Source organism: Amia ocellicauda, chromosome 5 (genome assembly GCF_036373705.1).
Source record: "Amia ocellicauda isolate fAmiCal2 chromosome 5, fAmiCal2.hap1, whole genome shotgun sequence".
In the NCBI taxonomy this organism is placed as follows: domain Eukaryota; kingdom Metazoa; phylum Chordata; class Actinopteri; order Amiiformes; family Amiidae; genus Amia; species Amia ocellicauda.
In genome coordinates, this window is record NC_089854.1 from 38,179,543 (window position 1) to 38,193,640 (window position 14,098).

General features: G+C 38.9%; 1 protein-coding gene across 1 annotated transcript; it reads left to right on the plus strand.

Annotated features, from left to right (window-relative positions):
• The first annotated feature begins 1,898 nt into the window (after positions 1–1,898).
• On the plus strand, positions 1,899–13,346 carry gdi2 (GDP dissociation inhibitor 2). Its single transcript, XM_066705120.1, has 11 exons — positions 1,899–2,054; positions 8,796–8,903; positions 9,210–9,309; positions 9,803–9,937; positions 10,283–10,481; positions 10,952–11,083; positions 11,206–11,305; positions 11,675–11,846; positions 12,030–12,174; positions 12,274–12,328; positions 12,490–13,346. Exons 1-11 carry the CDS (start codon positions 2,010–2,012, stop codon positions 12,640–12,642), a joined length of 1,344 nt encoding a protein of 447 aa, XP_066561217.1. The 5' UTR covers positions 1,899–2,009; the 3' UTR covers positions 12,643–13,346.
• The last annotated feature ends 752 nt before the right edge of the window (positions 13,347–14,098 follow it).

Consider the following 14,098-nt stretch of genomic DNA (forward strand, 5'->3'; position numbering starts at 1 on the left):
ACCAAGAAAATCCAGTAAAGGCATGCAAATTAGTGGTTCTGTGATCTCAAGAGTTTTATCAGCAAAGTACCGACCCTGTGAAGCTCTGCAAAAGACAACATATGAAATGAAAAGTTCAGCAATCTCTGACATGCCAATCGTATGATAGAAAGTAGCCAAGTAACATTACTGTACTAATGTTTTAGAGGTAGCCTGCTGGGTGTGCCTGGAATGACTGACATTTAGGGAGAACCTCAGTGAAAACCCATGGTGTTAGGTGAATCAAAATGGACCACAGTGTAAGGTATTTACGCATTATAGTATGGTCGAAATTAACACTAGAGAACTGAAAATCACAAAAAAATTGCAAAGACTTATTGTAGCAGGACACCATGTACTGCAAACATGGTGCATGTTTAGATTCTATTACACATAGCAGAGAGTATCAAATTATTAATGATGTATTTTCTGATAGATAACTGAAAACTAAGCTTCCCATTAAAACTTAATCTTAGGAAATAAACACAAGGTGATTGTTAACAATCTATTTAATGTCCCCACATTTAAACGAATTGAGACATTATAAATATATTGCTAGAAAATATGTATAATGCAACTTTCTGTCTTGTTTTATACTATGTTTAAGCAGTAGGGCTCTTTCAGCTTCTGTTCTTAAATGCTGTTCAGCTGAACAAAATTAAGTTCACCATTACAGAAGTTGAATATATGCTTTTAATTTTTCAAGGCTGGTTTCATTTCCTCTTAAATTGTGTTTTTAGATCAACAGCTCAGTGTCATGCAACTATTCTTAGCCTAGCATGCAAGTTGTTTTGTTTTATTATTATTATTATAATTAAAAACTGTCTTTTTCTGCAAACATTTGTTAATTATACCTGAAGTACAGCATGCAAAGATCCCCTGTGGTCTGCTGTTTATCTTGTCAGCTGAAATTAGGGTACTAGGTAATGTGATTTGGTGATTTACAATGAAGGACAGACAATGTGCAGGAAAGACTGATTTACATAATCATCCTGTGGTAGTGAACGTTTTTTTTTATAATTATCTCATTTTTTTCTTGTTTCCTTATACTGTTAATCTTAATCCATTTAGACAGACAGATTTAGTGTAGATTATACACACAAAAAGTTACAGGAAACCCTGTATGTTCTATTCTTATATTTCATAGCAGACACCCTTTTCCCTGGACCTACAATATACCACATTATTGTTACATACAATTACCTATTACAGCTGGGTTTACCTGGTGCAAGCTAGGTACAGTACCTTGCACTAGGGTACAACTGCAGTGTCCCCATATGGGTTTGAACCCACAAACCTCCACTGCAGTCTAGAGCCCTAGCCACTACTCCACACTGCTGTTTGCTTATTTATTAGATGTATTAATGGTGTGATAATGATGATGATTAATAACAGGCTAGTTATAGTTTACAGCAAGATTATTTAATAATTAAAATGCAAACCTGGGCTCACTTTAAATACAAACTTTCAAATATGTGCATAAGTTTCATAACTTTCACTCTGTCACACACATCGATATATGTTGTCTGGTGAATACGTGAAGGACTTAAATGATACAAAAAGTCATCATCACGTGTGTATCTTGCAACCCTCTTATGATTTCAGACAAATCTGATTTGAATTAACAATAATGTAAAGCCTCTTCATACAGACTGCTCTCAATGCACATACATCAAATGCGCAATTACACAACCGGCTACACTCTGCATTTTTCGGCTTGGATTGGTTGCAAGGTACAGTGCACTTGAACGTTACTTCATGCGTTTATACCACTTTGCAACTTGATGCAAATCCCCCCTCCCGGCCACATCCCTAAACACAGCCTGTGCTCGGGCGGCTGTGAGTGACAGGTCGCTGGCTCCTCCCCCTGCGGCCGGGCGGAATTGCTTGACGTCGAGCGAGTCCTTTCACTTCCCAGCTTCACTGTTCTCCATTTTCTACCGAGCGAGCCTTTACGGAGTGGGGGAAAACGAGAGAAAACAGAAGGAAAAATGAATGAAGAATATGATGTAATCGTCTTGGGGACCGGACTCACGGTGAGCACAGACCCAAGAGCCCAGGCAGAGCCGGGACCGAGCACCGGTGTAAAACAGAATTCAAACCGAGAAGAGACGGTAGTTGTTCTCCAGCTGCGGCAGTGTGTGTCGGGGCCTGAACTCGGGAGACGGGCCTGCTTTTGATCGGCTGAGTCAGGGCTTAAAACCTCCGGATAACACGGCGGAAATCTGCCCTCGTACCGCCTTGTGCCTCCACGTCTTTCCGGGTGCCAGATTGCTATGCCGGTGCTTTATTAGTTTATATTGCGGTAGTTTAAAAGGGGCTGCTTTCAAAGGCGCTCTTCGGCCGTGTGACCGACTCTCGCACCCTGGTCGGGGCGTTTGCACAGGCGCTCAATTGCACCCCTCCTCTCTGATCCAGTGCGGGTTTATTGTTTATTCTCCCGGTCGTTTTGAAAGAGGGCCGAGATATAACGTGTTCAATGCAGACGAGAGAGAAAGAGAGAGTTTTTTTTAAGTTTTTTCTTCTGTTCAGGAGGTCGGTGATTTGGGTGGAGACGTGTAGTTTCCTATTCCTCACACCGCAGTACTGTGCTGCTGTAGGACTGGACTCCCTTTGGTAAACAGACGGCGCCCTAAATTGCTAATCGTTTTCTTCTTGTAAACCTATTAGTGTTGACTTAACTGTTTTACGTGGAGGTTGATAGTATTTTATTATAAGAACTAGAGCCGTACAGGTAGTAAACCCGGACGTTTGCGTCTCTATTGGTTTTTGCAAGATTTGTTTTTTGTGTTTGTGTACAGTCCTTGTACACGTCTACATGTGTATGGGAAGCAATTCCGCTTCAGTTTCTTAACCCATTACCATCGCGAAATGTATATATAATTTTAAACGAGTAGTAGTGCAAAGAAAAACTATTACTTCAAGTTATACAGATGCATTGAATACAGGTTAATACGTCAAGAGAATCTCGGCGTAATTAAATGCAGTATCTCAAATTGATCAGTTGTCTGCTTACGCTAAAACACCCCATTGTAAGTGTTTTACCATTTATTTATTTTAATCATAAATCCAGTTCGCAGTGTGACAGGAAAACCTCGTGATGTAACACAATTGCATCGTTGTGAAGCCAAAACCACACATTTTACTAACGGGCAGCATATCTCCCTTCACGCCATGGTTCACACAAATATCTGCCACTTCATTGAAACCCATTTGAATGAGAGGCATTTGATTTTGACTCTTGCTGTAGGAGTCGTATAATAAAGGATTGGATGCAATAGTCTGAGAGTATGTGCTGTGTGTGATGCAGTACAGAAATGCTTTTTGGCTGCATCCGTTCTGACGAATAGTGATCATAATATGACGTTTCTGATTGCTCTAACATACTGGTGTTTTTTGGGAACACCAATATAATAGTCTACTATTAAATGACACATTAATATGGAAGTGCAATTCATTTTTGTTTTAACAATTAGACATTTGTCGCCCCCCATCAAATAACTAAATATGTGATTTGAAGATGGGGCATTTTGAGTCATTAATACCTAGCACTTCTCCCTTGACTGCTACAAGACTTGTGAGTCTTGCAGACCACACAGCTGTAAATTACCAGTTCATTTGCAGGACATATTTATAAAACAACCATTTCCTCTGGTAATCAAGTACACAGGTGGGCGCGTGTGATTTGAGGCTGTATAGAGGCACTGCATTATGAGCAGACACTGAAAAATCGCTGCATCTGGCTTTATTGTGGTGAGGAGAGAAGGAAGTGTTAGCAAGAAGCTCCCCGTCCACTTCCTCCAGAACAATAGGGCCATGTGTTACAGGGTGTAAGTGAACAATCATATTAGCCTTCTGTACCCCTGACATCTCCAAGAGAATTTTAACATACTATTGTTTTTTAAAAGTATTGGATAAGAACAGACTGACACTGGCAATTTGTGTTCCTCCCAAGTATATCTGATGATTCAGATTGCACTGCTCCTTTGCTGGAAATAAGCTATTTAATAGGGTCTTTGAGAGGTACTTTAGTCACATGACCTGACCTCCAGCACTTCGTACAGGCAGCAGTTTAAGCCGTTGTAAATGGGAGTATCTTCAATCAGGAAAATCTGAATGGAGTGTTTGCTGCAGCTTACTGTGAATTTGAGGAAGTATTTATTTTCTCTCTATGTAAAAAAAAAAAAAGAAAAACCTTTGTGTAACCAAGAGAGCAAAGAAATGCACCCTGTGCTGTTTGGGCAACGTTCAGTTCAACTGGGATGACGCTCAATATAGCAAATCAAATGTTCTTCACATGGAGTATCAGACTCCCAGACAGTTGCACTAGCCAGTTGCACAGTGCTTTAGTGAGGGTAATTCCTCACATTGTGTATGTATGACTACTACCTCTCCCATTTGTTGATATGAGTAATGAGGCATAAGGAGAACCTGCTTAAGCACTTTTTAACTTTGTTTTATTTTTTTATTAAATAAATCATGCTCTTTGTTCTCTGGAGTGCTGAATTATAATAACTGAAGACATCTGGCCAGGCTGTCTCCATCTCTCACTAACTGTGTGTGACCGCTGGCTGCTCCTTACAATGGATGTCTTCTAAGGGAAAAGACACCATTGATGTGTGTGTGTGTGTGTATATATATATAATGTATGTTGTGTGTTTTTCCCAATAACTTAATTCTTTCATTGTTTTCATCTGAGCAAAGATGTTCCGCATGCTATAAAGAACACTGCGCACTTCTAGTATTGCATAGTTCCTCAATTTTTCCATTTGTGTTGGTTTCCACAACTGGAGTGATTAAATTCAGAAAAGCAATAAGAAATCTAGCTCCAAATTATTTAAAACACACTTCATGGTGTGGTATTGCTTCTCTGTATTCTCCGAGTATTTTCTAAACTTATTATTTTAATTTCAGTTCAGTATTTTGTGAGTTAAGGTTAAAAACAGAAGCACTTGAAACATTTATTTTATAAGGTCAAGCTTAAAACGTGCAATAAATTCAATACTTTGCCCCCTTGCCTCCCTGGAAAAAAGATAAATATTAACAGGGAGATGTGCTGTGGGCAGATTTATTTTTACACAAATGATCGCTTGCATCGTAGAGGCTGAAGTTCATCTAAATTTGTAGTAATTTCATAAACACAATGTTATGAGAACTTGTTGCAATCTTTTGTCTTCTGTGTAATTTTTAGATTTGTGTTAATTTTGTCTGAATCCTTTTTCTTTTTTTAATTAGGTATTTATTTTTAATTTCTACTTGGAGCAGCATACATTTCAGACATGCTAATTTAGTTTTATTCAGAATTTGGATTTCAATGTTTGGCAGGCTTGCAGTTTTGTGTTGTAAATTATGCACTGTTTATATAAGCCAGCCTTATGCAATTGTAGGTGCCCTAGCTAAAGATGATCTTGTCATTTATAGTGTAAGAAGCTTGTTGCCTTTTGTTAGTTTTCAGTCATGAAGCAATAGTTATGTATGTTAATTACATTTTGGCATGTCAGTTTGAATTGATCTGGGGGTTGGTATGAAGTGGACATAAGACCAATTATGAGAATCACATATGGTGGTAGTTACAGTATAAAGGCTTGTATATGTTTTATTTCCTCATCCCTGGAGTAGTCATTATAGAGACTGTCAGTTCAGTTTGTGTAGAGCAAAGCACCACCTCTGTTTCTAAACTACAGGAGGCTGACTTTATGATCCTTAGAGACCAAACCAACACTACAGCGGCAGATGGATAAGTCACTCATGTGTCCAGTAGAGCTGTGCTGATTCTGCTATAATTTTTATGTTTTTTCCCTGATCTTGCCACTTTTCTTAATTAAAAGAAAATGCCTCATAGAACAAGACAGAAGCATAGAGGTGTTGGCTGATCTATATGAAACATGATTATGCTGGAGAGTCACATGTCAGCCACTGACCTGTTGGGTTGTGTTCAATTTTCAGGAACATGTAACCTATATACATGCATACAAATATTCTGTGTTTTAATTAGTTAATTCAATATTAAATCATGTTTCAATCATTTTCAAATTCAGGTAAGTGTGCAGCATTTCGTAGCACACTGGCTTTGGCTTCCTGCTATGCGAAATGACTGCAAAATGTTCATGTAAACCAAAGCAATGAAGTCTGTCTATTGCCATCCTTGAAGGATGTCCAAAGTGGGGTTAGAATGTGATTTAAACAAGGCTATATTTAATTACCTAGATACTCTTCTGAGCAGCTATCTCACATTTGTCCAAAACTTCAGCTAAACATTTAACTTTTTTTTTTTTTTTTTTTAATTTTGGTTAGTAATCTGCATGCTGAAGCTTAGAGGAATGTAAATAATTTCTACACCTTAGTGTTCGTTAAATGATATTTTAATAATACTGAATTGTTCCCCTGAAAATCCACAGCGCTGTAATCGTGCTGTAGTGCCCTCAGAGTAAGATCTTGTGTTTATTTTGTTTTTTATGTTCGCTGTTTGGCCTTTCAAAGCATAATACAGAGGAATAGCATTTCCAAGATCTGTAGTGTCTGTGTTTAGTCAGTCATTCATCTGAAATGTGTTTTTATAGAGAACAAAAATGTTATGGTTTGGAAATTCCTGCAAATATGTTTTTACCATTTTTTTTTCTATTTCAATTCTAGTAATTTTGTTTTGAAGAAGTGAAAATCTGGCAGTAGAGTTTGGTCTGTGTGGTGCTTCCCATCGAGGAAAAGACCCTTATTTATATGGGCTCTTTCATTATGACATTTTTGCCATGCTGGAAATTTTAATTAAGCAGAAAAAAACAGCCTTTGGTATAACATTTCTATTTGAATGCACAATATGTTCTAAAAGGCTGCGAACTGCAAGTCTGCATTACTTCCCAAATTATTTTCATCAGCTGTGAGGGTCCAATAAATAAAACAAGAATCCAATATAGCAACACGCACACAAAATGTCACACATACTGTACAGCCACCTTAATTTTATTGCAGACCTCAAGAAATTATTAATCAGTCAGCAGTACATCTTGAAACACAAATAAGAGGCTAATACAGTGCATAGTGTAACCGTAATACTGTACTGTGCATTTTTTAATTATGCACTATTGCTTTACAGATAAGAATGTGTTATTATATACAGTAGAGTAGGGACAACAGTAAAAGTAACATTGCACAGGCCTTCTACACTACATGTTCTGTGTATTGCAACAACAATTAGGTTAATTTATATTCAGAGGCATGCTGACTATTAACAAAAAAAAAAAGGGAGCCAACCCTGCAACCGCAATATAGGCCTGTCGAAATCAGTGATATAACAGGGTGGTGGTGGTGCGTAATTATTACATGATATTTGTAACTCGGATTTAATCTAATTTGTATATTGGCCACTAGGCCTGTGCGTTTGTGCTGTCCAACTCTAATCTTCCCACAAGCCTTTCCTGCTAATTGACTGTGTAAACTGCCTTTATTTTCCATTACATTGCAGATAAGGTAATGAGAGAACCAGCTCCAATATCTTGTTAACAAGCTCTGTTTCAACAAGTGATTATCACTGTATTCTCAGTGTGTTAAGAGGAATTACCTAAATTGCCTCCTACATCAAAAATCAACAATAACACTTTCAATGATTGAAGTCAGCCATGTTAAATAGATTAAAACATTTTAAAAATATAATACTTCATTTGATTTGGGAACAAGACAAAATGGTGCCATTTACAATAGAATAAGGACACTATTGAAGGACATGGGGATTAAAAGCAGATGAGTTCATGTTTCAATCAATGGGCTTGTTAGGTCAGTTTGTAATAGTTACTTATTGCTTTCCCCACTTTGACAGCACGATTAGTGAAGCTTTCCCTGCTCTAGAAGAGTGATGTTCAGGTCATATGATGGGGCAGTGCAGTTTCAGACATAATCTCATTAGGCTTAGCTTGAATGGGACCTTCTACTCTGTGTTTGTTTTCATTGTTTATCAAACCCTGCATTTCACTCGAAACAATCATTCTGGATTCTCTTTTCCACAAAGAAGAAGAAAAAATCTTAACACTGAGAACTTCAGACTTTTCAGTTCGCAACCAAGTCCAAATTCTTCCGTTCAGACGGTCTGTGGTTTCGATGGAAGTGTTTTATTTTTGTGCAGATGTTTAATAAATACAGATTCTGTTTATGATTTACTTAAATTGTTTCTGTATAGCCTGAGTCCATTTTGTTTCCCCATCAGTGGTGCTGCATGAGAATATTAAGTAGAGCTCTACATTCCAACATCAGAATGCCTTATCCTGTTAATAGAAAAAAGGGTTTTAAAGTTTAATATGAATACCCCATGCATGCATTTGAACATATTATATTCCTTATGCGGCCAACTTGATATTCAGGGATTGATTTAGTGTCATAAATATCCAGAATTGTCTCGTGCACTTAGTTGCCTCCATCTAAGTTGCATTAGTTATCCAATATTAGTACTTAACCAATTATAAGATATCCCTGTTGTAATCCTCAAGAAACTCATTGCTACCCTTGAAAGCTTGACCTGAGCAATACAGGATTTCTAAAGTCTGGTGTTTTGGATGAACTGCAATATTTAAGCTGTGTGGCTTTGTCTAGGTTAAGGTTATATTTTAATAGCTCTGAAACTGATAGAATTGTAGTAGGACACTTCAATGCAAATAATACAGCTAAATCCAATAGCAATTCATGTGATTTTGGAGGAGGAGGTGTGTTTGGCTGCAGTGATTTTTCGAATACTCCTATTGTGCGTCTCTTTATGACTTTCCATCAACGCTTGCTCTGTTCCTTGTTCACAGGAATGCATCCTCTCGGGCATCATGTCGGTGAAGGGGAAGAAGGTGCTTCACATGGATCGCAACTCGTACTATGGGGGGGAGAGTGCTTCCATCACGCCTCTGGAAGATGTAAGCAAAATACGGACATTGCGGCTCCTTCCTCATTATGCTATCCGTAGCCAGAGTTCAAAACTGCCAGATTGATGCAAAAACACATATGTTTATTCTGTTCCCATTAAAAAACTGAAATGGATTTATTACTTGCGCAATGTAGGACTTTTCTCAAGGGTACAAGAGCGGTGTCATTTGGTATTGAAACCATGACCCTCCAAACTGGAATCTAGAGCACTAACCACTACTACACACTGCTGCCTAACATTTTGGTCCATTTTGGCCCACTTGGATAATTTGAAATCACTTTTATTTCTTTCCTAGCTCTACAAAAGATTCAGCCTCCCTGGAAACCCCCCGGAGTCCATGGGAAAGGGGAGAGATTGGAATGTAGACCTTATCCCCAAGTTTCTCATGGCCAATGGTAACGACCGCTCTACTTCTACATTTTAAACCACTCCAGAAGTTTTTGGGAGGGATTTGTGACTGTGTAACTACGAATCAATCCATTTTTATTTAGTATAGCACTCTTCACAACAACATGGCCACAGAGAAGGGATGAAATGATAGAGCATTTCCAGGATTGATTGGAGAAACACCTAATAGTAACTCAAGAGAACAGTTTACCAGAATAAAAAAACAAAAAAATCCTATACTGTTATAAGCTATACTGCTATACTGTCTAACTGTCTACCCCATACTGTGTTCTGGCTATTTGGTTGTTTTAAAAGTAAGATGTGATTTTTGTTTAATCAGCTATTGCATTTGATCTATGATGACACCTTGGTCAACTCTGAAGACAACAATCTGCGAATCTGTCTTTTTAATTAAAAACATTTAAACATACTCCTAATTTGGAAAAATGCAGCATGGTGTTACGGTAAAAATAAGCCCGCTCCTTGTCTGGTTTACTCCAGGTCAGCTTGTTAGGATGTTGCTGATCACTCAAGTGACTCGTTACCTGGACTTCAAGGTGATCGAGGGCAGCTTCGTCTACAAAGGAGGGAAGATTTACAAGGTCCCTTCCACTGAAACAGAAGCCCTGTCCTCCAGTAAGTACACGAGCTCATGCTCCTCTGGTGGCACTCTTACAGCATGAAGCCAAGGGGAAGTAAAGACAGCTCTGGGCTATTTCTCTCCAGAGATAATGAAAGGCTCGCAAATGGCGTTTTGGTATTGAAAGTGTTTAAAATGGCCACAGACGGACGCTTTGTATAGTCTTTAACACATTGCAGAACCTAATGAATTGTTAAATTGCCACAGTTAAGCTGTATTAAATGCAAATGGTTTCTGCTGCTGTGCTGTGTTGGATCCCTCTCACAGATGCTCGGTGACTAAGAATAATTGATGGATTTGGTATTTACGGTTCCGTTTTTCTTTTCCTCTCCTTGTTTTAGATCTGATGGGCCTCTTTGAGAAACGACGGTTCCGAAAGTTCTTAGTGTTTGTTGCCAACTTCGATGAGAATGACCCTAAAACCTTAGAGGGTGTTGATCCAAAGAAGAGCACAATGCGAGATGTTTACAAGAAGTTCGACCTGGGCCAGGATGTCATTGATTTCACAGGCCACGCACTCGCTCTGTACAGGACTGATGAGTGAGTACACACCTTGCTTTGGGTTTGTGTGTAATTTGTCACTGACCCTGAACAATTCTATTAAACCTGTCAAGAAGTTACCCACTTTATCTGGGTGGTGATTATTTTCTGAATTATTTCTGAAGTATTAAAATTCCAAATTAATCAGTTGTAATTTTGAAACCCACTGATTTCCCCATTAAAATAAATGCATGTCATTGTGCAATTGCTTTGTTTTTTCCTGTATGAAGATGGAGTAAAGTTGTTAATTACTAATTCTTTACTAATGTTGCGGTTTCTTGCATTCTGAGTTTGGCTTAAGTGTCTTATAAATATTGATGCACCTCTGCAGTGGGGAAAAAGCAGGTTTGACTATAAAACTGTGCTTGTTAAGCTGTTCGTATACATGGCATTTTGAGTTTCTCTGAGCTAGAGCAACTTTTAAACCGTGTACCCTGTATAAGCTGAGCAATGCTGTTTTTCCTTTCTAGGTATTTGGACCAGCCATGCCTTGAGAGTTTACAAAGGATTAAACTTTACAGTGAATCTCTGGCAAGATATGGTAAAAGCCCTTACCTTTACCCCCTGTATGGGCTTGGAGAGTTGCCACAGGGATTTGCAAGGTAAGACCAAGCCAAATACCTTGTGTTTTTTGGCCTATAATTTTTGATTACCCATAGCTAACGGTTTTCATCGTGGTCTCAGTCCCTGTACTTTGCTAATAGGGCTTTGTGCTCTTTTGCAGATTAAGTGCCATTTATGGAGGAACCTACATGCTGAACAAACCCATTGAGGAGATCGTTGTCGAGAATGGGAAAGTTGTTGGAGTCAAGTCAGAGGGGGAGGTAATGGAAGCGCTACTTGATTAGGATTGTTGGGACGGTGTTGGCTGCTAGGAGAGACTGGATTTCTGCAGGATCTTGAGAGGAATATTGAAAGAGGATTACAACCCAACTCTCCTGGGAGACTGTATTGTCATTAATGGGTGGGATTAGCAGGAGTGGTAATTTATCCAGATATCTTATTGGGAATGACTTTCAAAGAATAATAGGTTTTAATTTGCCTGCTTCCCCACCCCCCTCCATATCTTTTCACCCAAATTGATATTTTGTGACCTTATACTCATACTGGCCATTCAGACCTCAGCGGTATTTGTAGAATTGGGGTGTGGGAATGAAGGAGTTAATGGAGACCCTCTTGTTCATACCTGCCAGATTGCCCGCTGTAAGCAGCTGATCTGTGACCCCAGCTACATCAGTGACCGGGTGACGAAAGTGGGTCAGGTGATCAGGGTCATCTGCATCATGAACCACCCCATCAAAAGCACCAACGATGCCAACTCATGCCAGATCATCATTCCACAGAACCAAGTCAACAGGAAATCTGGTAAGACACCTTTTGGGTCTCGGGAACTTCAGGAAACATCTCAGGTTGTAGTAGGCTGCAATCCCTAAAAAACAAACTCTTCTTCAGTACAGCAGACCTAGAACAGTTGAATTGGCAGAGTTGGAGACTTCTCGAATATGCTGGATGTTCTTGAAATGATGAAGTCATTGCTTGCCTCAACAGATATCTACGTGTGCATGATTTCCTATGCTCACAATGTCGCCGCACAAGGAAAGTACATTGCCATCGTGAGCACTACAGTGGAGACCAGTGACCCAGAGAAAGAGATCAAGCCTGCTCTGGACCTGCTGGAGCCGGTTGAACAGAAGTATGTGCTCTATACATGATTCCATTGCTTCACATGAACTATTTTAGATATGCTGTCACATTGAGTCAACTGACTTTTTGTTGTTTTTTTTGTTTACAGGTTTGTCAGTATCAGTGATCAGTATGGTCCAACTGATCTGGGAACTGAGAGCCAGGTCAGTGATTATATATATATATATATTTTTTTTTTTCTTCACGCCTCTTTGCCTTAACGGGATCCATTTTCTTTCCTCCAGTGAATTTGAGCTTTGAGCAGAGGTGGGGGTTCACACCTTTGGGTTTAATTTATCTAAAACGTTCGCCATCTTCCCTACAGATCTTCATTTCCCGTTCTTATGATGCCACGACCCACTTCGAGACCACCTGCGACGACATCAAAGACATCTACAAGAGGATGATGGGCACAGAATTTGACTTTGCAGAAATGGAGCGCAAGAAGACTGACATCTTTGGAGATGTCGATCAGTAAAAACAAAATAAGAAATACACACTCCCAGCAAATATTACAAACGACCATAATATAAAAGTACCGGCTGATTTCAATATGTGTTTTGTCCGTTGAGGAAGTTAATGAACACTGCATAAATTTGTATTGTGGGTCCTGCTTTTTATAATCCCATTTTGACAAGTGTTGCACTGATTCTAGGTTAATGCCCATCATTTATCTTGACATCATGTATTCAATTTCCTGATGAATGAGGGGGGGTTCTGTCCAAAGATGCCAAATTATCGGTTATGAAAAGTATATGCAATACTATTAAATAGTAGTCTTTACATTTAAACAAGTCCATTGCAAAACTGAAAACACTGAATGACCATTTAGATGCCCGAGTATTTAAAACTAAAGGATGTGTAACTAATTAAAACAAAAAAGCTGATTTTTTTTTTTTTTTTCCTGGTTTATAAATTATGTAAAATGAATCTAAAATGTTTTACTATAGTCAGTGGCCAATGTCTCCTGCAGTGCAATTTGAGTTTGTCAAATAATGACGCACATTTCTAGAGCGACTACTCAATTTTACTGTAGCCAAACCTTCCCAACAGCTGAAGTGCAGGACACAGCATTATACTTAAACCAGTCCCTGTTCAAAGCAGTATGAGTAATACATTGTACTTAAAGATTCTTTTTCTCTCTCTCCTTTAAACAAATAAAAACTGAAGAAATAAAAGCAGGCAAGATGTCACTGCATTCTATGTACTACTTACTTAATGAAACAAGGGGGACCAAACTGCAATGCGGTATTGATATGACAGAGCCGTGTGAGAGAGGGGCAGTGCATGTTTTAAAGGCTCAAATGATTTCTGTACTGCGAAGTAAAAAGTTCTGAAACCTGAACCTGTGTTTAATTACTAAGCAGCTTTTTGTGGTGTGTGTTGGATTTAGGCAGAAGTCTGCACTCCCAACGGGGATTTTTGTTCAAGGCCTAAATGCAGACCCAGTTTTGATCAATGGCAATTACAAATGTATTCATGCCCTTGATGAAATGCAACTTTTTTAGCAAAATAATACAGGTACTTTTCCAATGCCAATGTAACACGAATGTTCCTTGGGTAGACAGTATGGGTATAATGTCACAAATAGTTAAACGTGCTTTATTCACAATTTATAATTTGGTATTTCTTCTTCGGCTTGGATTAACGTGTGTATTCTGTAACCTTTTACGATTCGTGAGATTGCTGAAGGGCTTCAGAACCCTCTTGCCAACTCCAGCTTATTTGTGAACGGTCTTCTGCTCAGTCCAGTGAATGGAGCTCAATATTGCTCCCTTAACCTTTTGTTCATAGGTGTGACGGGTGAGTGTTGGAACTTACTGGAAGGTACATTCCTGACCAAGCTTGAGCTTCTCAGCATGGCCATAACCTCAGGTATGCCTTTGGATCCAGAACCAGAGGCGGCAAACCAGAATCAACCAATGGCTCAGTAA